We start from the raw sequence: 25,594 nt of genomic DNA, 5'->3' as shown, positions 1-25,594 counted from the left end.
CAAGACCAATTTCATCTCATTAAAACCATTACGATAATAATACATTAACTTTTCAAAGAAACTATAGAATCAACCACTATAATCTGATATCGTTATTAAAACATCAAGTACTTTAATAAGAAATCCCATAAATAAAACTTATAGGTATTATATTACACTCTTAATCTAAATCGTTTAACCCCTTATAACGGCGTCACCCCAACTTTGCTCACGTACCTTATATCGGCAATAATGTTTGTTATAACCATAAATCAAATATTGCAATATGCTATAAATTTAATAGCGACGACAAATATAGTTATCTAGGATATAACATCAATCTTATAAGTGAAGTTGGTATTTTAATAGCAGACTAAGATCAATTACTTTGCAGTTTGGATAATAAAACTTATGAACAACTATTAAATGATTAAACGTCTATTTATCGTGATTGTCAGACTAGTTTCGGACGCTACCGGTATCCTTGATTATGAGCCGACGAGGCGGGGTCACGAGTCAAACTGTTTTAGAAACGGCCGGTTTATAATCCGATGCAGATTTGTTTTATCGGGTACTATGTAGTTCACTCCGGGTGACATTTTGTGCCGGAACATAGGATAGGCCAAACACCTTGATGACAGTAAGTAATTAAACAGGTTACATTCATGACGCCAATTAATATTACTTTCAATCTCGAAATTATAAAACGCTATGTACATTTACATCCTTAATAAAACAAAGAAAATTAAACATGAAATAAATCCCTATAAAACATAGGACAGCACTCTGAGGCGAAATTTTTTTGGGGAGAAAACCTTACTATCTCGTAAAATAAGAACTTTAGCGAAACTTAGATGACAATTTAAAAATTATTTCAAGTAAATCTATATTTACTTTACTCTTGTATAATTTAATTAAGAGATACCTTCATCCGTCGTTTTACAGTAATACACCAATTACAAGAATGTCGTCGACCGGTCGCCGCAGGATGCGATCCATTCAATTGAATACCCGCTCTAATGGCGGCGTTTAACACATCAACTTTATTGCACACTTATTTATTAAGATACAGGAAGTATTAAGCTATAAATATAAAGCTTTAAATGTTTAGTAATCATATTGGATTCGGATGCAGATTTTCGTAGGTACGCAAACAACAAATTTTATGTTAAATAATATTATTCAAATTGTGCTCTATAGATATAATTCCAATCTTACAAAAATTGCAGTAACAATACTGTTGCTACCAATTTTCAGACAGGGTGGCTTGTGTAGCGAGACACCACAGTCACCTGCGTGGGACATATTACAGTGCACAAACCTATGCTACCAACACAGGTGCATTCTCAGTTCCCTTAATCCGACGTGACTGGAGAGAAATCAGACACAGAACCCACATTTTCAGATGTCTTACGAAACGCGAAAGCTGATATATTTATTTAAAAAACGCACGGAACGTTCGAAAATCGGGGCCTTAAGATCAAACTCGACTCTGACCTGGCAGTCCTGCGGTCTAAATTGTTATAGCGATTAATAATACTGGTCTATAAAAATCGTCTTTTGCTTTAAAATTGCTTTCCAGTGACCTTGAATATGAATAAAAAACGACCATTCACATTAACTAATCACGTATTTAATTACTTCATTTACATAATGTAACACGGATTTAAACATTTCGTATGGCTATAAAACAATGAATCTTAAGTGAATAAACATTATAACTTTAATGTCTTAATTCAGCGTATATATAAATTAACTATTTCACATTATCGAAAAATCGGTTTATCCATTCTGAATTAATGAAATAACAACCATAAAAAGAAGATACAGAAGAGTTCGAAAACCAGAAATAAAACCTATTTACACAACCTTCATGGTGAATTAAATTTTGCTTCACGGAGCTAAGTATGAAATCCTGTACTATGATCCTTTAGGTAGGGTATGTTATTGGAGAAGCGAGATAGTGCTATGCTGTACGCATTGACTAAGTCTCGCTTCCACAATGACAATGGCTTGAATTCATGAGCTCATAGTAAACGCACAGTATACCAAAACAAAGTAAAAATTAATTTCTCATTACAGTATGGTAATTTATTCGAGGTCAACATTATGACCGCTGTCTGTTCGCGAAATAATGCGGTGAAGAAAGATGACGTTATTTAAAATTTAATTAATATTTTCGAATGTCTGGCAATACTGATGTGGGACTTTGGTAAACACTGTAGGTTTCACTCTATTTACCGACGGCAGGTGCAGTCAAAGTATAGAAGGCCAAAAAATTATTAATTAATAGGGATACTCTTTTGTTTAACAAAATGATGAAACTAGTGTTTTTAATCTTTTACCAGTGACAGATCCAGTTCGGGATTTGAGGTCAGTTTTTTTTTGGAAAACGACTCCCGCACTTAAGTCAAATTTAATCCTTGTATCGCGGGGGGTTTCACAACTATCCACACCAGAACACAAATCACACCAGACTAACTACTGACCTGCGATAACAGTGAGTTTGGCCTGAAGACCTGAACCACTAGGCTATCAGTGAAGCTAAAAAGGCTGCCTATACCTACACACTACATATTCTAGTTTTTAGATCAACTTTCGTCCACATGCCTGTTCATTATTGCGACACACCCGAATGACATAGCCAATTTAGTTGATGGACCGAAACGGTGGCATGAGGCGTGTCTACAATGAAACTCTTACACCTCGGAGCGGTCACGCATATCGAGTGAGCGAAAACACGAATAGAGTAGAAAAAAAATACAGTAGATTAGCATCATATAGTATTGTTTACGGTTTCACAAACAAGTATTAAACAGTAAAGTAAAATGGGGCAAAACAAACCATGCGTGTCTCGTTAAATCCGCTTTGAAGATCTAGAGTCTAGATCGGATTATCGCATTCTTACCGTCGTTTAATTAGTTATATCTAATCAATTATTGATTATATTTTAATTCGTTACAGAGACAATGAACTCGTGATTGCTGTTATTGAGTTTGCATTACTGAATCTAAGTAATTAGAATTGGTTTAAAATCATGTTTTACAAATCAATTGCTCGCGAATTTAAGGTAAGTACTTTAAGTAAGTTTATCACACGTGTATTTATTGGGATTGCCCAGCTAGTTGGGACCTAACCGAAGTCCTTAATTATGAGACGCCGCATCAGCTCATGATTAAGGACTCTGGTTGAGTCCTTGTTTAATTATGAATCATTCTGACGAAAGTTACTTAAATAATAATAAAGTACATCTACAACTTATTGTCAAGGCTTTTTTAACTTTAACTTATTTTTACAAGACCTATCAAAGTTGTTCTACTAACTACTCTTGCATATGCACAAAACAAATGATTTATAGAACATCGCTTATAGTTTTTGTTGCTATTATCGTTGTGCGACACGGCATGGATTATATCGTTACGTATAAATGGTCCAAGCGAACCATTACGACGTTATTTTGCGGACATTTTGCTGTTATAGTCAATAACGTGAGCTAAAATCGAATTATCGACGATATTTATAGCTAAAACGCATGAAAATATTGTGTAGAGGGGAATTTGTGAACCTTTTGAAGGCAAGTTGAATGCAATTACGTACGCTGAGTTATGGCTAGGTTAGTAAAATGTTTTTGTGATTCTAGTTTTAGGAGTAGAACATAGAATAATGCTAGGCTTTTCACTTTAGTCTTGTTTTTGTCTAGGACCGATTTTGAAAATCCCTTGAATGGCGAAAAAACAGGCCTCCAGGCCAGGAGTAAAAAATAAGCCTCACTTTTGTATGGTATTCATCTTTATCAAAATAAAAAATAAGTAAAATAAATTTAGCATTGCATCCGTGGGAAGCCGGGGCGGGTCGCTAGTCCAATATAAGAGCATCAGTCATACTGATATTTCTCATATATGCGGATAAGGTCGCTTAGCAACAGCGAATCGTTCATCAGTTCAGCTATCGGATGCCAAAGTCATTCTGCACGTACCAATATGGCTGCCAAACGCCGGGATTATGGCAATATCATGCGAGGTCGGGCGAGCTCGATGCAATGCACACTTTTATATTTCACGCAAATCGGTAGATCGAAATATTGAATTTTTTAAATAGAAAAAACGGCCAAATTTCGAGATACAATTGGAATGCAGTTTAAAAAAAACTGTGTCAAAAGACTAAAAATGCAATGAAGCCATGAGTAGGAGGTACAAGGCTTAAGAGAAATGTGTTTAAAAATCATAAAATCCCGACAACATTACAAAGGTGAAGTCCATAAGTGTTTTGAACAAATCAAATTAAAAGCTATTCAATGATTGTCCAAATAGTGAGTTTAGTTCAAACAATTAACTCTCAATCATTGCAACTAAAGACGAATTCCACGAAAATGCCTTTCTAACAATGTCCAAGTTTCCATCCAACAAACAGCGGTACAGGTAAAATGTCCGACTGAGTCGTGCAAGCCCCGCAAACTTCTTGTCCAAAGCAACTAACGAGTTTTTAACTTTTACGATTACCCTATTTTATTACACTTTAGCGGTATTGCGGAAGTTATATTGTAATCCGGTGCTTGATAAGGAAAGAAATTGGGAAAAAAGCTCGCGTAATTTGAATGTTAGGCAATAAATAATGTAGTGTAATCAGAGATCTCTTCTTGTGCCAAGGTTAGGACGACGAAAGTAGATACTTAGGTTAATTTATTAGTGTTAGTGTTAGTGATAGTTTCCAGGAAGTTACACTGTATTGAAATGCGTAACTGCTTAAGTTCTCTAATTAAAGCCTATGAAAAACGAATGATACCCTGAAAAACATGTCATTAGTCGTCAACATGTTTGCTTCTCTAAAGAAGACGTGCACGCTTCAGCCTGCATACTTTGAATTTTCGCGAAATTCTCCATTTGAAAAATGACACAAAAATTAACGTCGACTGTCAAAGTAAACCTCACAGCACCTCAAAATGCTCAAAGGACAGTTCAAAAAGGAAAAGCGAACTGTAATGAAGCTTCAACCATCAGTCCTCAAAGAAAAAGCATCTACAATTTTAAACTTTAGCTAAAATTTTCCAAGCAATTAAAAGCTAAATGCTACGAGAAAATTCACAAGGAGAGCTGAATTTCAGAATGTCGCCGAAAACTAGTCATAAATTGCAGCAAAGTAAGGCAATAATGTAGCTGATTAAACGTGGTATCTAGTTCGCGAAATAATTATTTCATGCATTTGCAGAGATGTTAATAATTTCGTTATGTGATACACAATAGGAATATTTGATGCATTATTTACGCAATGTGTATTTTTTTTTGTACAAATCGGTTCTTCAACCACTATTGAAACTAAGAATGTATTCACTTTTATGTTTAAGCAAAGAAAACTTGTTTACTTCATTTCAAGTAAAATTTTGGGCAAAACTTATTTGCAACGATGCAAGACTTGACTAAAAACTCTTAAATCAATTTATTCTCAACAGGTTAAGTATTAAATAAATCAGCACTTTTAGCACTAACAGGTGGAACTTCATTAATAGCACAAAGCAATTAAACGCTTTTCTTTCACGCCGAGGTAGAGAGCAGAAAACAATAATTGCCGATACAATCTCTTGTGGAATATTTTTTTAAATAACGCTAATAATGCGAGAGGGATTATCTCTATACGGTTAACATGCAGTGGAAACTATTATTGCAACACTTTTATGGTTTTATTATCAACGATAAAAATAATACTATTTGATTGTGGCTGAAAATTTTAACGTCAAAGAGAATTAAGTTAAACATAATGTTATGTTTTCAAGGAAACTATCTAAAAGTTCCATTTTACTTTAATAGTACATGATAATGAGAAAACTGTACCTGTACTACATTATCATAAAGCAAAGCTGTTGTAATAGAAGAGGTGAGATGGAGCTCTAAAATGCGCGTAGCGTTGTCTCGCTTTAGATGGACAGCTCTGTTTTAAGGTATTAACAGAGTATTAAGTAGGTAAGTGTGCGTGGATTACTAAACTAGAACATTTCCGTACCCCAAAGAGTAAAACCATAACATTATTACTTTAAACGGACATCAAAACCTCCATAACATACAAACGATAGTTTTAAGTAGTTATACAAAATGGTGGTTACTAGGTACCGTGAGCAACATAAGTTTATTAACGCAATCAAACCATTATCCGCAGTAAGGAATTAAATCCTTGTGTTTGGCGGGGGGTTTTACAAACACAAATCACGTGCACAAAGACACCCAGACTCAGAACAAGAATTGTGGATCACAAAATGCTTGTCCACATTGACACTCACAGTGGGTTTGGCGTAGTGATCTCAACCAATCGGCTATCCTGCAGTTTCCGGAATATTGCATCATATTGTATTCAGGTGTCTTGTCAATAGACCTCATTCTTTTCTGCTGACTGTATAAACGGCAAACAGTTAACAACAACGCGAACCGCAGTACAAATAGTGATATTGGCACGTAAAAGTTTTCTACAAATTACCAAACTACCCTCTGCTCCGTAGACTTTACACTAAAGTCTCGACTTTGTTTTTATAGACAATGGTTGTTCGAAACTTGGAACTGTTTGCACGTAAGCGCTGGACTTTGTGAGTGTTTTATTATTTACTTTAACTATAAATTATACGGTAAGTTTAAAAGTATGGAGGCTTTTGTTGAACTATGATAAGGCGGCTTGAAATTGCTTTCAAGTTTTTTATTAAATTTGTAACTTTCGTCGTCTTTTATTGTTTGTTTAGTTGAGCATAAGAATAAACGTTCCAGTTTCTGATAATTTATAGATTCTTATGTTGCATAGACAGGTTAATCCTCTTTTGGGCTGTTGCTGCCTGACAGGGACCTCAATTATCACCATTACATTTTAAGATCCTTATAACATCCTCGAGTACAAATAAGAATTGAGTACTCCTACATAACTTACATCAGATTCTACTAAGCTTCATCATGTTAACAATGTGGATGTTCTCATAAACGAACTAAAATAATTTTCGAAGGTCACGTGACTGTTTTTGAGGGCATTTGTAAATGAAGCTGTGCGTTCCACTCGGCTGGCAGCAGCACATATTAAGAAATCACTAGACCGCGCAAATTATCCGAATCGCTTGCAAAGTTTTTTTGCTAATAGTAGTTTTAATTGAGGTTTTAAGATTAGATGCTGAATATTAAACAAATGATTAATGCTATTATATATGCTATATGTTATTTTATATAGGTAGAAATAATTCACTTGCAACGAGGTTAAGACTCTTTATGCAATGAATTATTTGGTCACAGTAGCCAGATGAACACGCTTTAGAAAGATACGAATTGACTCAAATAATATTTTGACAGAAGTATTAAGGTTGTGTTCTCTAGGTTTCAAAAATACAGAAGGCCTAACTTATGCTGACTAGATTATAAACAAATCATTTAAGAATTAAGTAAAGATTGATATTTCTTCGTTTAAAATAGAAAAAAAAACATATAAAACTAAAACTAGACTTTTTCAAAAACTTGTATAAGATATAAACGATTATTTTGCTTTATATAAATAGAGCTAATTTTCTGTACGTGTTAAATTAACGTTTGCGTGATACAGAATTAAATGAACATTCAGAGATCGTTTTCAGTCCGCTGATACTAAAGAAATGTGGTGAATAATTCATACACATAATTTAAAGCGTAAGAATTCCGTTGCTTACAGAATTTAATGCAATTCAAATTCATTTTGACGCTGTTTTCTGGTACTTACTAGGTTAAGTAACGTAGATGTAGTATGACGTATATTACTATATTTAAAAATGCAAGTTTGTTTTCTGATTAATTTGAAAACAAAACATAAAAAAGATTGTCATTACCTGCAACACAGTAAAATACTTTCTTGGTTTTGTTTCTTGGTATCTAATACTTATTATTTACAAGCAGATTTAAATTAAATATCCTTCGAGTGTGCTTGATCATATTTTGAGTAAACTAACATAATGTGAATTCAGTACCTGAATAATTGCTTGAAGCAATCAAAACCCTAATGAATCATCAAGATAAGTACTAGGAAGCAAAAATTCAACACATCAATACTGCCTCTTAATAGTATTTCAGTTATGGAAGAGAGACGCAAAAACTACAATTTGTTTAAACTATTTGCAAACGATTGCACTCGATCAATGCTTTATCCGTATAACGGTAAATTCGATTTATAACCTTATACGGGACCGAACTGATCCAATCGAAAATAACTTGTACGAGAGAATCGATCACGTTCATTCAATTTGTAAAATAAAAAGGGCATCAAACAAACAGTACTATGTAACATTCTGGTATCAAGAATACACCTTAGAATATACCTTCCTGTATAATGTATTATCATCAGCATCACTTCACTAAGTGCTGGGTACAGGGTGGCAGATTGACTGACTTTCTGCCAGATTCCTTTGCGTTGGATTATGTAAAGAAAGTACCTACTACATATACATTTTTTTTGTGACATATTTATAGATCATCCTGTAGCATAACGAACTAAACAATAACTTATAAACCGTTAAATTACTTGGAAAAATCACACTATTGAAGATTATTTATTAGATTGCTTTTATATAAGTTGAAAAACACAACACTCACCACAACATCACTGGCAAGAATGTAATTGTTCTTCTTACAAAATGTTTTTGACGGCAATTTCGTCGTTTGTTTACGAGTACATAAATAGCTGATAATCAGAGAAAATACTTGCTGAACTGACTCAATCTTTAACATTTCCCATAATAATATCCATCAATCATTTAACACAGATGATTTCATTGATAGGGGCAAATAAATTACAAACAAAGGGTCGAACTATTTCATCTCGTTACTGTTATTAGTTCCAAGTACACATACGTCATCAAACAAATCATAACAATGTCCTTCATTTGAATGAAACATTCATAGAAACGTTTGTGACTGCCAGAAGTACGTCGATATGGAACAATTGATTAATTAATGAATCACGCGCATGTGTAATCCTGTTAACTATTGTGTAGCTATGGTAAGGATTTTAAATGACGCTGCAAGAACTACAATACTACTAACCATTTTTAAGATGCTAATAATCTTCACAACAAAATCAATTCTGATTTTTTTTAATGAATCGTTAATTATTACAACCTTTTCCGTCGCACTATTGTTGAATTCTATTTGGATAGGTATTGAATAAACGTTACATTTTTTCCACATAAACAAAAGCCAATTTCCACTCTTGAATTAAACCTAGCTCAAACTCCTCGAAGTAAAAATCAATCACAGCGCGGAACCCAAAGCAAGTATAAAAGTATTAAAAAACTATTTTAATCACAGGTCTGTTAGTCGATAATTAAACTTTCCAACGGTAATACCAAGTTTCCTAGCGATTAAGATCTTTCTTCGTAATCTACACCGGTGGCTTTAATCTGCTTAGAGTAATCTGGTGGTGGGACCGCGAGTGGGGGGGGGGGGTGTTGATGAGGTATTCCGGATCTGTTTCCAGGGTGTTACAGGGATATTAGCAAACGAACCACGCTATGGATTGATGATATCGGGCCCTGATTGCACTCCGCGACGTTCCGATTGGATGCTTGCATGTGTTAGGTTGAAATTACTTGACTGCGATCTAGATAGCGAGCTGTTTAGTTTGGTAGCTTTGAGAAAGTTTAACGGGTTTTTTTTATGTTAGGTCGATAAAAATAAGGTTTCTTTTTTGTTCTAGAATATATTGAGGATAAATGAAAACCAGCTTTTAAAGAACTTACATCTCAGCTTTAGGTAATAGTCAAAAACTAAACATTTTTATGTTCATTTAAATGTTTGTAGAAACAAAACAAAAGTATATACTACCATTATTGTGATCAATACGTAATCTTTAGCGTTAGTCGTAGTGTCATCTAAACAAGATGAATAAAAACACGATACCACAACAAGTCTCAAAACTTAGTATTAGATAAAACCGGAAAATATGATTACAAAAGCATAAACGCATAAAAGCTAAAAATCACAGTCACAAACGTACAAAATTTTATAGAAACTCCATCAGTTCGAATCGAGACTGGTGACACGACAAAGATAAAATTGTAACGTGTAACAAGATTTTACGATGGCCATCTCAATCAGAGCGGGAGAAGCAATTTGCTACAATTGAAAACAAATAAATGACCGACACCATCTCAATTCGTCGCGCTTCCGACCTCGACGTTATTTTATATAACTGTATTGACGATGGACGGTTATTATTTAAGCATGAGAATTTCTACTGGGTGTCGAGAGAGATCCGTTCACATATTGTTATAAAATAATAGCATTGAACTCCGATTCGTCTACTATATGAAAAGCTGACGTAAAAATTGTAGTCATTCTTACCGTTTCTCGATATAACCCTCCTCAGCAAATGACCAAAGCGCCGAGCCCCCATGCATATCCTCTGCTCCCGAACCACTTCATCCGTGCAATCACTATCACTCGCTGTATCATCATCCGTGTCATCCTCTGACACGAGAGATTGGCGCTTGACAGCTTTAGAATTATTCTCACTATAACTTAATGTCGGTTCACTGGCACCCAAACTCTTCGGCTCCACATTCCAGCCATCGAGTTTTTGTACGTCGTTGAACAGATCGTCTAAATTAGTTTCTAATAAACCTTTGGCACTACATATCACTTTACTTTTGGCATCATTGTGTGGGACGATGGCATCGACGCTGTTCGAAAGACATTTATCTCGCCTTGTACTTTTTACATCGTTAGCATCGTCCATCTCATGGCTGACATTTATATTGTCACGAGTTTTCGTTCGTTGTTTTATCCTTAATGAGTTTTGTGACACTATTTTTGATGGTTCCATTTGTCCTGCACTTTTGTCTGTCGACAAAGAATTCAATTCCCTCGGCACTATCTGATTCTGGGGGTGGCTCGCACGGAATATATTCGAGAGCACTAACATTTTCACTGTTTTTAATGCACCGACACTGGTCAAATATTCCATCACTGCATTCCTTTTTCATTTCACTGTTTCCGATGTGTCGCACTAAACGAAAAATAAAATGGTTTTGTGTTTGTTCGCGTTGCGTACGAGTACTGCCTGTTGCAACACAACGACGTACATGTATGCAAATGCATTCTTTATGGAAAACTAGACATTATTCAAGCGAATAGAATATTCTGGGGCGGTCCGGGTCCGTGTGATATTTCGGAGCGACGTTGGAGGACACGTTACGACTGAATAAATAAAATATCAGCCGGAAAACAATCCGCCACCGTTGACTTGACGGTTTTACGGATCTTTTTAATGCATGAGAAATGGGTTTAAGAGTTACTGTTGTTTAAGGAACTAAAGTAATTTCAGTGAGCCTGAGATTTGTGTTGGGAGCTAGTTCGTTTATCTTAGCTTCCCTTTATGAGATTTGTTGTAGGGGCGTCTGTCACCTAGGAACAAAGCTCGGTGTGAGGGCGACGTGATAACATTTCTAGCCACATAAAAGTGAGCGGGTTTACTTCGCAGTAAGTCAAATTTATTTTAGACATCGCACGTTACTGGCTTACTGCTGTGTTGTTTTCAATAACATTCTAAGAGAAAAGTGTTTGCACTGATAATATGCACAAGTTTTTTGTTAGTTTTTGTAGACGTTTAGAAAATAATCTTTCACCAGTATTTTAGCCGGATTAATAATAATTCCGATTTGCATGCATAACGAGGTGCAAACAAAACAAAGCGAGACTTTATTCAATTCCTTGCACCGGCAATTCCACTCCACATTGTAAAATTCTTTTATGCAAAGAGTTCAGAAACTGTCGCCAGACTAGATTGTTTCCAGCGCGGAAAACTTATATGATGACAAGACAAAACCACGTGACACACATGCTTGCACATCCATGTACTCACACACACATACACACAGAGTAAAAAGATCACGCAAAGTAGAGCTCGCGTGCAAAACAAACGACGATCAGAATAAAAAATGGAGTACCAAAATCAAATACTAGATTTATTAATTTCGGAATGTATTATGATGACATGGCAAACAAGCAATTTGTGCCAATAAATGAAATCGACATTGAAACAATCATGAGATAATTATCTATAGACAATTTGGATTGTCTAGCGAACGAATATGTTGTATGTTGCGTATCGTATTTCGATATTATTGTTATAATTGGTTATAATGATACGTTGGGATATAATGTCGAATCTAATGTCCATGTTGGGCAGTTATTCAAATGTTTTGATCACGGAACAGCTCACTAATTTAACAATTAGCGTGTGTACAGAGCTAATAACAATAACCTAGACTTTTCAGTGTTTTAGTATCATAAAAAGCTATTGGTATACCGTTGTTATAACATCCCCAAGTTATTAAACAAAACTCTTTTAATTGCTGTTTAAACCAAATTCAACATTTTCGCGCACCTATTTTTTTCTACCAACATCCGAACTGAGACAAAATCATGAGACAGCCATGCATAATTTAACCGAGAATCGAAAAATAACTTTATCATTACTTATGAATTTCAACACAGTTCCTTCACACCGAGTTTCGAATCGAATGAGCTACCCATAGAAGCAATTATCAAAAGTCCCTGTACGACGAAGTATCCTACCATTTAAATAGACAATCGAGTGAGTTATACAAGTAGCAGTGCTTATCTTTCACCACACTACAGGTTGAATTATCCAAGAATTTTCATCGAGCATAGAGAGTAATAGTGCTTCACATCAGGCATACGACGATTGTTTCTATACTTTGAGGAAAAGCTAGACGTAGTATCAATCCGCGAGGTTTTATCCAGGCCTTTCCATTGAAAATCAAGCCAGTTATCACACACTGTTACACGAAGTATTAAAATTATAAATACACAGATCTCTTTATAATTGTTAACCAAACAGAAATTTCAATAAGAATTAGTTGTAATAAATAATGGTAGATATAAACAGGTTGATGTTCCTAGAATATAAATTTAATTTTTATATTGTAATAGTTATAAGATAAAGTATATATAATGTGATTATTGATTATATATAAGAATAATAAATGCAACTACGCTCATTGTAAACTATAAAAACACAATAAAGAAAAATGTATAATGAAGAGCGCTATTATCGCCAACAAACTGCTTTGCAGTTTGGCGATTTTTTATGTAATTTTCTATTTTTTAATAAATAAATAAAAAAAAAAACGCTCTTTCCATCAAGAATCGAGTGAACTAACCCTAGTAGCTGTCCTTTTCATGAACTCAGTACATGAGGAATTAACCAAGCCTTTCTACTGAGAATGTACCCTAGTGACAGTTATATAACAAATCATCCTACACTTTGAATCGAGTAAGCTAGCCCTAGTACCCGTCCTTGTCGGCCACTACCTACACAAGGAATTACCCAAGCCCATCGAGAATCAAGTGAGTTAACCCTAGTAGTTGTCAAGTGTAGGTGTTCCCGCGGCACCTTCATTATGCAGTGGCTTTAGCCCGACGGCCGGCTTTTTGCCCTAATCTCGTTTAACAGACGTGTTTCGCATGCGAAAATTTCAAACAACTATTTTTCTGTGTACATGGATTACAGCGATGACAGCGCTTTAGTTTTCAGCGGAAAATGAAAAGCCGATTGATTTTTGCTGTTGTGCAGGGATTTAAGTTAGGCACTGTGAAATTTTGTGTACTTTTTATAGACTAGAGGGAGACTTTATTCCGGTTGTGTTGACAAAATATTGACAATTTTGCTAGCAGATAGAGACAGGTATTTTCAACCTAGTTTTTTGGACCTAAATATCATAGGTATTTGGTTACAAATAACGTTTATATAGAGTATAGGAAAGTGTAGAGACTAGCGTGTAACAGATGTTATTAAACAGAGGACCTATTCAAAAAACTCGAGCGAATTAAATTCTTGATTACATCATAATATCTTGCCTATATAAGAGTATGAATGTTTGCACTAAGCTTTCTTCACAAGAATATTTCAATAGTTAACTATACTAATGTAGGTAAAAAACATATCTACTTATAATAAAATTCCAACTCACAAATATACAATACTCAACAACACAAAACCTATTTTTCCTCAAATCCATTCAACATTTATCTGTTTACTTAGAAAACATAAAAAAGTAGAATTATTTCCATAATTTATGGAATAAAGTCAACTTATTATACTTTTAGTGGTCACAAATAAAGTTCCGACGGGGTATGACGTCATGGCATAGGTAATATGGCGTCTACAAATTTGACTTTCAAATTTGCACAGACAATAATAAGTGTTAGATGTTCACACAGTTCTAAATACAAAGTTAATCGTTCGGCCAATCAAGCTGGTACAAAAAAAACTCAAGGTTTCTGACAAGGTGAAACGTTACATCATATTGCCCTTAGGCTATTGTAGAACATTAGGTATATACAGCTAATATGGCTAATAGGTTCGTTGTCACGTTTGAAAAATGAAAAACAAAAATTAACGACGAATAAATCATCAAAACTATACTACTGAACATTGTTAAACGCAAATATAAATGAAATTTATTAATGAAACACGGGCTGCATAGTTATATTAATGTTTGGTAATATATTCGAAATATTCATAGGCTACAAAGCCTCATTTATTATAGTCTATTGTTGTAAATAGATCAAAAATGACGAATAGAAACGTCTTTATGACAGCTGTTTATCTCTTTATCTTTGATTTTCTTGATTTTTTACAATAGTGTAATTTCATCACGTTCGATGCGTTTTATCTTCGTAATTTAAAAATACGCATCTAACATTTTTATAAATCTGCCTGATCGATTTATTAGATTTTTCCACCATTTCTGATGCATTTACCTTCATAATTAATCGTATGGAAATCGGCTAATAACGTCACTTGTCAGTAGAAGGTTTACTGATAAATGACGTCATACTAGACTTCATCTTCAGTTTTTGTTATAAAAGCGAAAATACTTTTCCATTTTTTTTTAAACTTAGATATAAGATTGTAATTGTCATATACCAAATTAACCAAGACTAAACATTTACATAAGCAGCAACTACTGTGTAAATTACAATCAATACATGCTGACAATCAATTAGTTACATTAACTAACCACGCCCTACCGGTCAACGTGCCATCAATACCACATTATGCTGTACTTAGTCTAAATTAGTGTGCCAAGTGTGGACATAGCTTACACATTGTGTTACAAACTTGGTCGTTATTAAATAATACTTGAATATGTAGAATTAAAAAACCATCACTAAAAAAGCAAACAATAGTCTCAATAACTCTAGTAAATTGTCTTTTGAGCAGGTAAAGTAAAAATAGTTTTGTTCTTATGGTAATGTAATCCGAAAAAAAAAACGAGATCTCCAGTGGCACTTTTATTATTCCGTTTTGATAAAAATTATTCAAGGCCTGGTATTTCTTCGACTATTTCTCAGAATTGTCTATGACTTTTTTTTTAAGTTTTCATGACGTTACAGTTAAAAATTTGCTAAAAGAATGTTGTTCACAGGCGATATTTAAAATATATCCAAAATACTTTATATACGTATAGGTAGACGTTATATTGTGTCCATTAGCCAATATCCTGGACGAGCCGACTTCCCTAGGGGGCCGTGAGTCTCCCCCGAACAACGATTACGATTATCCGCTGTCGCATAACCGTCTGAGTATCGATTTGAAGTTACATTTGTAACATATTTGCAACTTCCTGTAGTCTCACTGACCGATTACTAATTTACATAATAATATGTAACTACTATTTTAAATATGTTTAACAATTATTTTTAATTGAGTCATATTCTGAATGACAGTGCCTAATGACGTCGAATGACAGCATTTCTTAAATCGTTCATTTCGTTTTGATTTCATCAGTTATTCCAAAGTTATAAGTACAAACACAGTAAGATATATCTATAAAAATACCCGCGAAATGTTTCTTAAACCAGAACTAAAATCAATCAAAACAATGTTAGATTTTATAACACTACACGCATTTATCTAACTGACAGATCATTTCGCGCGCCAAAAAATTGATACGCCATTTTTCACACTTCGATTTTCGAATAGACATTCGACGTGTTATTTTTTTTTCGTTATAAATTCAGCCGCGGAAAGCAAAGGTATGCGTCAAACCTGCCTAGTGTGGATGTTTACAAACTGGCACTCATAAATCGTTGCGATATTTGTGGGATACTCGCGATCATAAATATAGCTTTGATCTAGAGTTTTGGCGGCCAGTGTGTATTGTTTCGCGAATTGAGTTTTTTTAAAGGTCTTTCTTGTACAATAGAAACTAAGCGTGTTTTTTGGAGACGTTGAAATTATGTTGTATAGTTCTTTGATATTATTTAGAAGAGATTTTGCTTTATAATTCTCATAATGTTTTGAGAAAGTAACTTCGTGAGTAACGTTTCTTATAAACTGTTACTACGCAGTTCTCTAGTTCTTCAGAATGAAACCATATTGAATTGGTGTCTACTGAGAACTAATTGAAAACATCAATTTGTCGACTGGAAGGCATTCCTCAGAACGTATGTTAAGGAGAATCGGCGAGCAAACAAAACTATTGAATTCTTTGATATTACAAACTATTAGTAAAGCATCATGTAAGAAATAATTAAACTTAATTTTCCACTTAATAATGTTTGCATTTGAATAGAAAATTGCATTTCAAGCAAAAACAAAGCAGAAATAACCATTTAATTAGCAGAAACACCTGATTATTTATATCTATAGTTAGAATTATTGATCGAAAATCACAGCGAAAACCGCTAGGTCCATTTAACAAGTAATATACTCATATACTAAGTAGCCGTCAAAACAAACTGCAACAAATTGCCATAAGAAGAGTTTATACTACAAAAAATGAGAATATTACAAACCATGCATGAATGAATATGTAAGAATGAAACAATTCATTTGTTTCACACTTGCAAGCACCGATCGTGTACAGAAGCAAAGACTTTCGAATCAATAAATTTAAACCATAATAAGAACACAAAAACCATGTCTTACCGTCCTCCCAGATGAAATAATTAACGTTAATTACAAGTTCACGTTTCATAATTAACAGTTACGTAATATCGCTCAGTTAAACATTCATTCGTGTTTATAATCGTTTTAACTTCGACTGACTTCTTAAGAAAACATTCCGATTGATGTGAAAACAAAATGAGATTTAATTGGCGCGATTTAAATTATTGTGCTAAAAGACAGGTTATGTGAACATTATTTATTACAATATTGACAATAAGGTAGACATTTCTTAACATTTATTCGAAATTCAAATAATCGATGTAGGTTAGCTGTATTTTTTCAACAGCATTTGGTTTTAAAAACAAAGTAATGTAAGCATAAAGATTTCTTTTTTATTATTATGTATCAACATTATGTGCTTTTATTGTTTTTGTTATCTGTGGTTACTTTAAGTGTCTGTATTTTATCTATGCAAAATATGAACTAGGTCTTAGTAATTAATTTCATGCATAACTTAAAACTCAGTGACAGTTTTGCTACCATTCACAATCTTAAACAATGCCTTCTAATCCCTTTATCGGGTCACCTAATCAAAATAGAACCAGCACATTAAGACAATAAGACAACAATGTAAACGAGAGTATTTAAACAATTTGTTGTTATCTAATTAGTGCAAGATAAACTCATACAGGGAGCCTTGTTCGGAATAACTTGAATATTTGTTCATGCGTATAACAGTGCACTTTCAGAACTAAATTTAGCTAACTTGCATTTCGCGTATTAAGTTTGTTTGCTTTTGTATTATAATTTGCAATGTATGGTTGGTTTATAGAATAGGAGCTAATTAAATGAGTACACCTGAAACGCGACTGTTATGTTTTAAAACGTTACTATTGAATAGAAATAGAATAGGTCCTTTAAGTAGAAAATGCATTTGTAAAAAAAAACTGTAGCCTGCTTTTAGAACTCTTTGTATATCATTTTTTTATTATGTTAATGTTCCTAGTTTTAAATTCAGGTCTTTGAACATCGACATCTGTCATAACAACAAGTTGTTTACAATGTTTTACATAATAAACCACAACAACAAACATGTATGAATCCAGGAATGTTGCTTATGTAGTTTGTGTAGTTACGTTTTCAGAAATCGAAGGTTAAAGTTAAAATGTAACTAACCGAATAAGTTAATTCAGTACGGCTAACCGCACAGTTTTCGGCGTCCGTTTAAAGCGTTGAACATATATAAAGAGACATTAAAACGGCAGAACGGGGTTATTTTAAACCGCAGTTATGCGATTTAACTTTACCGTCAAATAGTTTGTTATGTACGGTTTTTTGAGAACCGTTTTTAACGGATATTTCCCGTGAGATTTTTATCTTTGAATTAATCTCATGTAACCTATGTTTAGACATTAAACCAGCATTGTTTTGATGTAGTTTCCTGTGGTATTTACAACCTATATGTACTGTGAACAATTTACAGTTGACAGTCGATGGAGTCAGATGTCGTATTGGTGATTTGTATGTATGAGGAGCACGTTTGATTTCAAATTATGAGACTAACAAAACGGTGTAGGAAAAAATCTTGAGGAAACCTGAATTGATAATATTGGAAACTAAAGCAGCCAGTTCTAAATCTGTTGCTATTTATAAATTTGCATTAGTTCATACAATTATAATCAAAACAAATTGTTAAAAAGGAAATCTCGACTCGAATTCTCAATACAAAGACTTGTAAAATGATGATATATCCTAGTAAGTTAAAACTTACTAGGATAGTAGTAGTAAAAACTTTAGAGCCGCAATAAAAACTGCAAGCCTGTCAAAATTCAATTATTCTATGATTATATGGGAGCATGACAGTTATATATTTCCGTGTATTAAAATAGCCATTGTTACGTTCTTATTTCATGCCAAGCTTATTGACTCTAAATCAGCAACGGTCTTGTCCAATTGTGACCAATTATGTTCGCGAACTGTTAGGCCTTGGATGTATAGGAATATAGACTGACTTGTTTAATAGTTTTTGTTCTTACTTTTGTACAAATACACCACGCCAAACTCACTAAGCGCAGCAAGTGACTGTGAGACAAGTGAAATTCCTTAGTGCGGGAGTCCTTAAAAAAATTGCATTATTTCTTAGCACTATTCGTGTTTCACCTAAATGCAGACTATTTGGTACGATCACTGTTAATTGATAAATTGTAAACTAAATATTTAATTGTGGCTTAATGATAAGTAATATAAGTAATTTATACTTGTGAAACAATAAACACATTTATCATACCGGGAATGGAATACCTTCAACAACATCAAAATAATTGTTAAAACCAAATATTTTACCTTCCAGCCTTAAAGTTTTTAGTAGCCAAGAACTCTTTAAAGATCTCTATCACAAAACAAAGCGTGTGTATCTTACCGAATAATGCAAGCAAATACCAACAACCTATATATACCTAAAGTATTTCGCTTGAAAGATTTCAATATGTAAAACGACCCCTCAAATGCCCTCAATACGGGAGTAAATTTACGAGCAAACTTTTAAAATACAATACAAGCAAGATTGTAAATAATATGTATATATTATACATATCTTTTCGATTCTGACTTCGCTTGTGTAAGCGAGGATGCTGAGCCAAGAGGCATACGTTAAATATTTACGAAAAAGGGTACAGTGTTTGAAAATTTCAGAGTTTATCTTATATTTTATGTTCAGATTCTATGTGAAAGGAGTCGGTATTACAGGGTTAATATCTGTTTTATTTAATTGCAGCCTATAATTTGGGTTTTGTACTTTTTATAATTAATAAAGCTATGAGATATGAGTGCATGCTTTAACGAGACTACGAGATTCCGTTCTCAACGTCCCCCTTTCCATACACCAACATAGCATAGAGAAAAGTTGTTTTAAAATAAATAACCTTTAATACGAACATGGTTGCAACTAAATCATTTACCACATTCCAACCAGTAGCGGGCAGAAAATCGCGCGTCTATCGCGTTTATTTAACGGGAATATCTCGGTCACGACCGCCCGGTGCGTCGACGCCCTAATAAGACTGCTCCAGCGATAAATGATCGTATTAACTGCAAGTGTTATTATGTCAATGACGTCATCTATGTACTATGTAGTTGATGTATGTGCATGTGTGTTTGTGTGAGTGAGCGGTTTATTAGTTGACTCTCTTCTTATATTGTTGACTCTATTGCGGTTGACACAAGTAGGTATATTGTATGTGGAAGTTTAGGATGTGTTTCTAGTGCGATACGGTATACCTCCCATATTACTTAATATATATTGATTTTTCATCAGTTACACCTAACAGCATGAGGACCTAATATTCGCTAGCTTGTCAAACTAGCTCTAAATTACAAAAGGATTTCGTTGTGGAAGCGAGACAGTCCAGTACGCGTAACGGCATCTCGTTTGAGAAATATAAAGAACTCATAGCAAGCGGATAAAATTTCTTGAAACAAAACACTATTAAATCTCAAAACAAGCCATAATTTGGTATAAAAAGTTCGGATGACGTTTCCTCGGAAAGTTCAACGTCTTGATACGCATCCAGCTCAAACAAAAGACTGAAAATAATGATATTTAATAAACGTGTGAATGTTCACATGAGCGACATTAAATTCTATATTATTGTAACGCACGTTTCAAATGTATATTATTATGAATGATATATGATTTGAGACTTTTTTCGGGAAGGTTTTGATTCGTCGTGTTTCTCTTAATACTACACGGTAAAAAATCGGTGAAAATGTATGCAAAACGTTTCATATTTATTTGATTTTTTTGTAGAAATTTATTGTTTATAAGATAAGGTTGTAAATAATTGTTATTAATTTGTTTTATTTAATTTACTCCCTCATTTTATCCTTGTGCCGCGGGGAGTTTAATAACATTCAACTCACATGCATTCGTGGGTCACACAAATGCTTGTTCTACGAGAGGATAGAAACTATAACACGTCTTGCACAATGATTTGTCACGGTATCCGTGCAGTCAAAAGATTGACAATAAATTATTAGTAAAATAGTTCGCATTAAAAAAAGATCGATCGTATACTTTACCGTTACATAACAAAAAATAACTTTAACAAAACGAAACCTATCACAATTTTACACATGACTGTTCGAATTAAAAGCAAATTATAAACGACTGTCCGCCGTTAAAGTTTATTATAACACCAATATTAATAGGTAATTATTATTTTTTTACAATAAAACCTGCATGGCGTAACCTGTGATTACATAACGTTACAAAACTAACGGCCCATGAATATGGTATTGTTATTGAGTTATATATGAACATGTTTTATATATTATACATACTTACAGGAAGGTAGATATCTATTCGTATGTTGCGTTTTATATATTATACGAAATTAGCAGGAAGTTCTTTTCTATGTGCATGGTAGTGGTAGTGGTAGTGTAATGAATAATAATTTGATACGTTTTTTATTTTAATTAGCAAACAAAAATTGATCAATCGTTGACGTCACTTCTCCGTATGAATTATACGAAGGCATTACGTCACAACACAACGTCCTAAGCTTTAGGAGATTTTTAGTTTTTAAACCGAGCTGTCAACCCTAACAAATTAAAGCAGTAATAAACCAAACCCATCTCATTGTAAATGTGTCTTAAGCACCATTTTAGTTCCTACTCATATTGTGCCCAAAACCAAATACCTATGGTCCATATTTGGTGGACTGTTATCAAAGAGGTCTAAATCTATAAACATCCCACTATCACTAATTGAAATACAATCAATAGATCGTTCAAATCATAATTACAAAGAAATAATAAAGAGAACGAGATTTCACAGTCGTTTAAAAATGACAGCATTTCATAATTACGACTAAGATTTACAAGCTATAATTGTCAAGTTACGAAGCGTGGGACAACTAAGTATTTACGTACATAAATAAGTTAAACTCAGTCACAATACGCCATACTTTCTCTCCGCAGATTCAAGTCTAGATTCTGTGGCTATATACATCTCGCTCTGGCACTTGAGAATTGCATTAGCGTGAAAGTGACGTATAATCACGCATGGTAAGTGAGCCAGAACGGTGTGCGGTGGACACAGTAAGTTAAGTACGTTTTGTCCTTGGTACGATTGTACGTTTTGAATCAGGTTGGCGGGTCGTTGTCCGTTGTGGTCGAGTGCGTGTAGCGATGCTGTCATTGAGATCACGTTAGATGCTTGGTTTTTATATCTGCTTAGTGTTAGACAAGTTAGTTTTTAATCTTAGTTTTGTTTTTTGTTAAGAAGCTGCTACTATTTAAATGATAAGGTCTGTAAAACATACGTAAGTTTAATTAACTGTATTAAATCAACCAACAGTAGTCGACGATAACAAATAAAAAACAATTTGTCAAAAAAATAATAAGCAATTCAACGTTACAAAATCTGAATATTAACAAACTCGCTCAAGAATATTTAAAACTTATTTGATCTAGATACATAATTGAGAATGATTAAGTAAAAGAACTTACCGCGAATTAATCAAACTGTGACTATTTAAAAAAAAATAGAATACTTCGAGTTTTTTCATTTGTTTTTTATTCATCGGTAAATGATTTTATCGATACTCCGCCTTTTTGCACAAAGTTTTTTTTTTGTGTAACGAATTGCTTTACTGTAACAACTTGCTCAGTGGTCCCACGGTTTATTGGTTATTTTCGGCCTTGAGTGAAAGTGCGCTTACGGTAACTGTTGCGAAACGAATGTATAGCTATGAAAATTATACTTATAGGGGACTTGATTTTATAATATTGAGTACGTTGGTATTGAAATGATTTGGGTGTCTTTTGAACTACCACGAATTACGTATAGGGAATTAGCGTGACAATAAAAATATCTTCAATTCCTGGACGGTTGAGCAGTGTCAATAGCAGAAGACGGTCTAAATCTCAATTTGTCTGACTATCTCCAGTCTCTCTAGTCCAAAGTGGCTATCTTTACGTAATTCAAGATTTTTACGAGACAGTGGAAACTAATAACATAATGTTTATGTATCAATATGCTAATTAATTATAAAGTTTGTATGCAGCGTTATCGTGATTATTTTCTAGAAATTTGGTGAATAACATACTATTTGTATATAAAATATTGTTTCATTAAGTACACACGGTATGAGGAAAAATGGGTAAATGTATTCATTAATTTATGAAATACACTTGCAATATTTAAATGTATGGTAAATGATATTAACTAACATAGTATTGGGGTAAATGTCTACTTTATACTAGACGAATTATCAAAACAAATGAAAGTCGAAATTAATAAATTCAATTTACCTCAATACCAAATTAGTGTGGTAATTAAAAAAAGGGAAACATAGATATTCAATTTGGTAATCTTTGTCAAACACTGATTTTTGTCGCGTTTCATTCATAAACCTAAGCTCTTAGACAAAAAGAAACATCAAAATTGTTAACCTTTTTCAAGTACCTAAATAATAGAGTATATCTTTAAATCACAGGCTTTTTCTATTTGAACGCAATTTCTTTGAAAAAGTTTTGCAAAGACTACACATACTATATTCAGTGTCAAATTTATCGAAACAGCTACCTTCGAAGGCCTCAGAACAACTCGATAAACAAATGATTTTATCAGTAAACGGGTTCAATGAACTTTCCTTAAAATATTTGTTTGGATAATATGTAAGGTTGTACGTATACCACCCACGTGGATTTTTTTGCTTTAGTTGTGAGTACCGATTAGAAGATTTGAGTGGAAAATTGTACTCGACTTATTATAACGATTTAAGCCTACATTAATTTAGATTGGATATGATTATATCCAAGATTTGTGTGAAAAAAAAAAAACACCAAATGTTCATCGATCGATATAATCTATACCTTATCAGTTAAATAATGAAGTTAAAAGATAATAAACAGTGTCTTCTTTCAGAACTAAGCTCTTATGAAACTATTAAACAAATAAATTCTCATAAAATGATTACAAACTCGCCATAACGTGGTCTTGTTCACCGAATGCCATTATAAGTGCAAGCAAACCTTTCGCACAAAACTATCACCTTTATATACACAAAACTAAAGCTCATTATCGCATAAACAACAGAACAACGTGTACCATTTGTAGCACGTATGTAAATACAGCATAGTTGTGACTCATACCGAAATATTCCGAGTAGAGAGATCAAGGCTTCAGAAGGGAGGCTATTGGCCTATCAATATGTTAAATCACAGCACACACAAAACTGTATACCCTATTCGTTAAGACATAAAGTCGGTTATCCGTTAGCCGAGAGCGTCCTTTGTGAATACTATGCATGAGTTTTTATAACAGAAAGCTCTTATACTAACACCCGATATTGATATCGTATCGCGTTATGCACAACATTCTTACAGTGAGCAAATCAATTTGTTTGGCTTTCATGATTTATATCTATCCATGTAATACAGAAATTTTCTGTGAAACACGATACTGTATTATAAAGACGCTTAAGGAATAACATAAACAAGAATTTAAGGATGCTTCGCCTCATAATTCACTGCTTAAAGTTGATTTGTTACCTATTTAGGAGTAAATAGGTTTACGAAGTATTTTATGCCGAAAGCTCTCAGAGTAAGTGTCCGAGTTCAAAGCATACGTTCAAAACTCGTGTATATCCTTTGTGTCCGCCTCGCTAATGCGTACAACACAACAGACATGTTTTATTTAATCCAAACTCGGCAGTCTCGGCGTGTCGTCATCATTTTTTGTACTTTTAGCACTCGCACTAAGGTCAACTTATATCACTGTTGTGTTGTGGGACGGACAAAGAATCTAGCTTTATTCGAGTCGCGTACACACAGTCGTCTGTTTTCTCCACAGCCGTAAGCCAGATAACATGATAGAGAAATCCTTTGTTTGGTGCCCGCCGCAGCCGAGATAATACAATAACACGGCTCGAGACAGTCGATCACGACGGAATTCGATATCGATTCAATTTGCAAACGGACGATTGTAATCGGAAACATATCACAGAGTTGACGGGCACAAAACAAACACGTGCACAATAGGAGCCGGTGTTATCGGTGCGTGTTTAACGACGCCCGCGCCCCCCGGGCCCCGGCACTGCATCCACGGGTGAAATTTCGAAATATCCGCTCACACCTTGTGCAAACCCGAGCCTGATGTGGGTCAGCCGCACGCGACGTTATCTCGGGCGCCGGTCCACGCACGGATCAACAAAGGTGCCTTAGAGGAAAACCTCCGGCGAACGATCCACAACAACACAAAAAATGCATCGAACTGTAATAGACGAAAAACAAACACAAAACCACCTCATCGGTCGAACTGTCAACATTATAGACGGACGATGGTATCCGCGGCGAGGTCATCGCTTCCATTCTAGCCACAAGACTCACGTAATCACTGGTACTAAAACTCGTAAATACTACGGCCGGCAGCGCAACGGAACAACGTTCGCTGCAATCGCGCGGAGATTTTGAAATGCGAAATTGTCACCGGTGCGCGCGCGCATGCGATATTATCCGTCTGGGAGATCGCGCACAGATGGCGCGTTGCGTCGCCGCGCGAAAAACACGCGTACGCGCGCTGGTTTTCACAATGCCACTGTTTCCCGCAGCGGCCGGCGCGGCCACCGCCGAGGCAATTAGCGCCGCGACCTCCGGCTCCAGCCCGCGACACCACCGGACACCCGCAGCGGACAATCACTCACGGAGA

General features: G+C 34.4%; 1 protein-coding gene across 3 annotated transcripts in view; it reads right to left on the bottom strand.

Moving 5' to 3' along the window:
• LOC113499200 (atypical protein kinase C) overlaps positions 1-25,594 on the bottom strand; it is a 207,467-nt gene that overhangs the window by 170,797 nt on the left and 11,076 nt on the right. The window contains exons 1-2 of one of the 3 annotated variants that reach the window (XM_026879578.1): positions 25,192-25,463; positions 10,305-10,968 (exon numbers count right to left, since the gene is read on the bottom strand). The exons of 1 other annotated variant lie outside the window; for it this stretch is intronic. In XM_026879578.1, the coding sequence (XP_026735379.1) occupies positions 10,305-10,926 (622 nt within the window). In that variant the 5' untranslated portion in view covers positions 10,927-10,968; positions 25,192-25,463. Of the gene's footprint in view, positions 1-10,304; positions 11,891-25,191; positions 25,464-25,594 lie in introns of those variants that run through there. One more of the 3 variants, XM_026879586.1, reaches the window with a different exon arrangement.

This window comes from Trichoplusia ni, chromosome 1 (assembly GCF_003590095.1).
Source record: "Trichoplusia ni isolate ovarian cell line Hi5 chromosome 1, tn1, whole genome shotgun sequence".
NCBI classification, from domain to species: domain Eukaryota; kingdom Metazoa; phylum Arthropoda; class Insecta; order Lepidoptera; family Noctuidae; genus Trichoplusia; species Trichoplusia ni.
The sequence above is the reverse complement of the archived record's forward strand: the minus strand, read 5'-3'. Positions and strand labels throughout refer to the sequence as shown.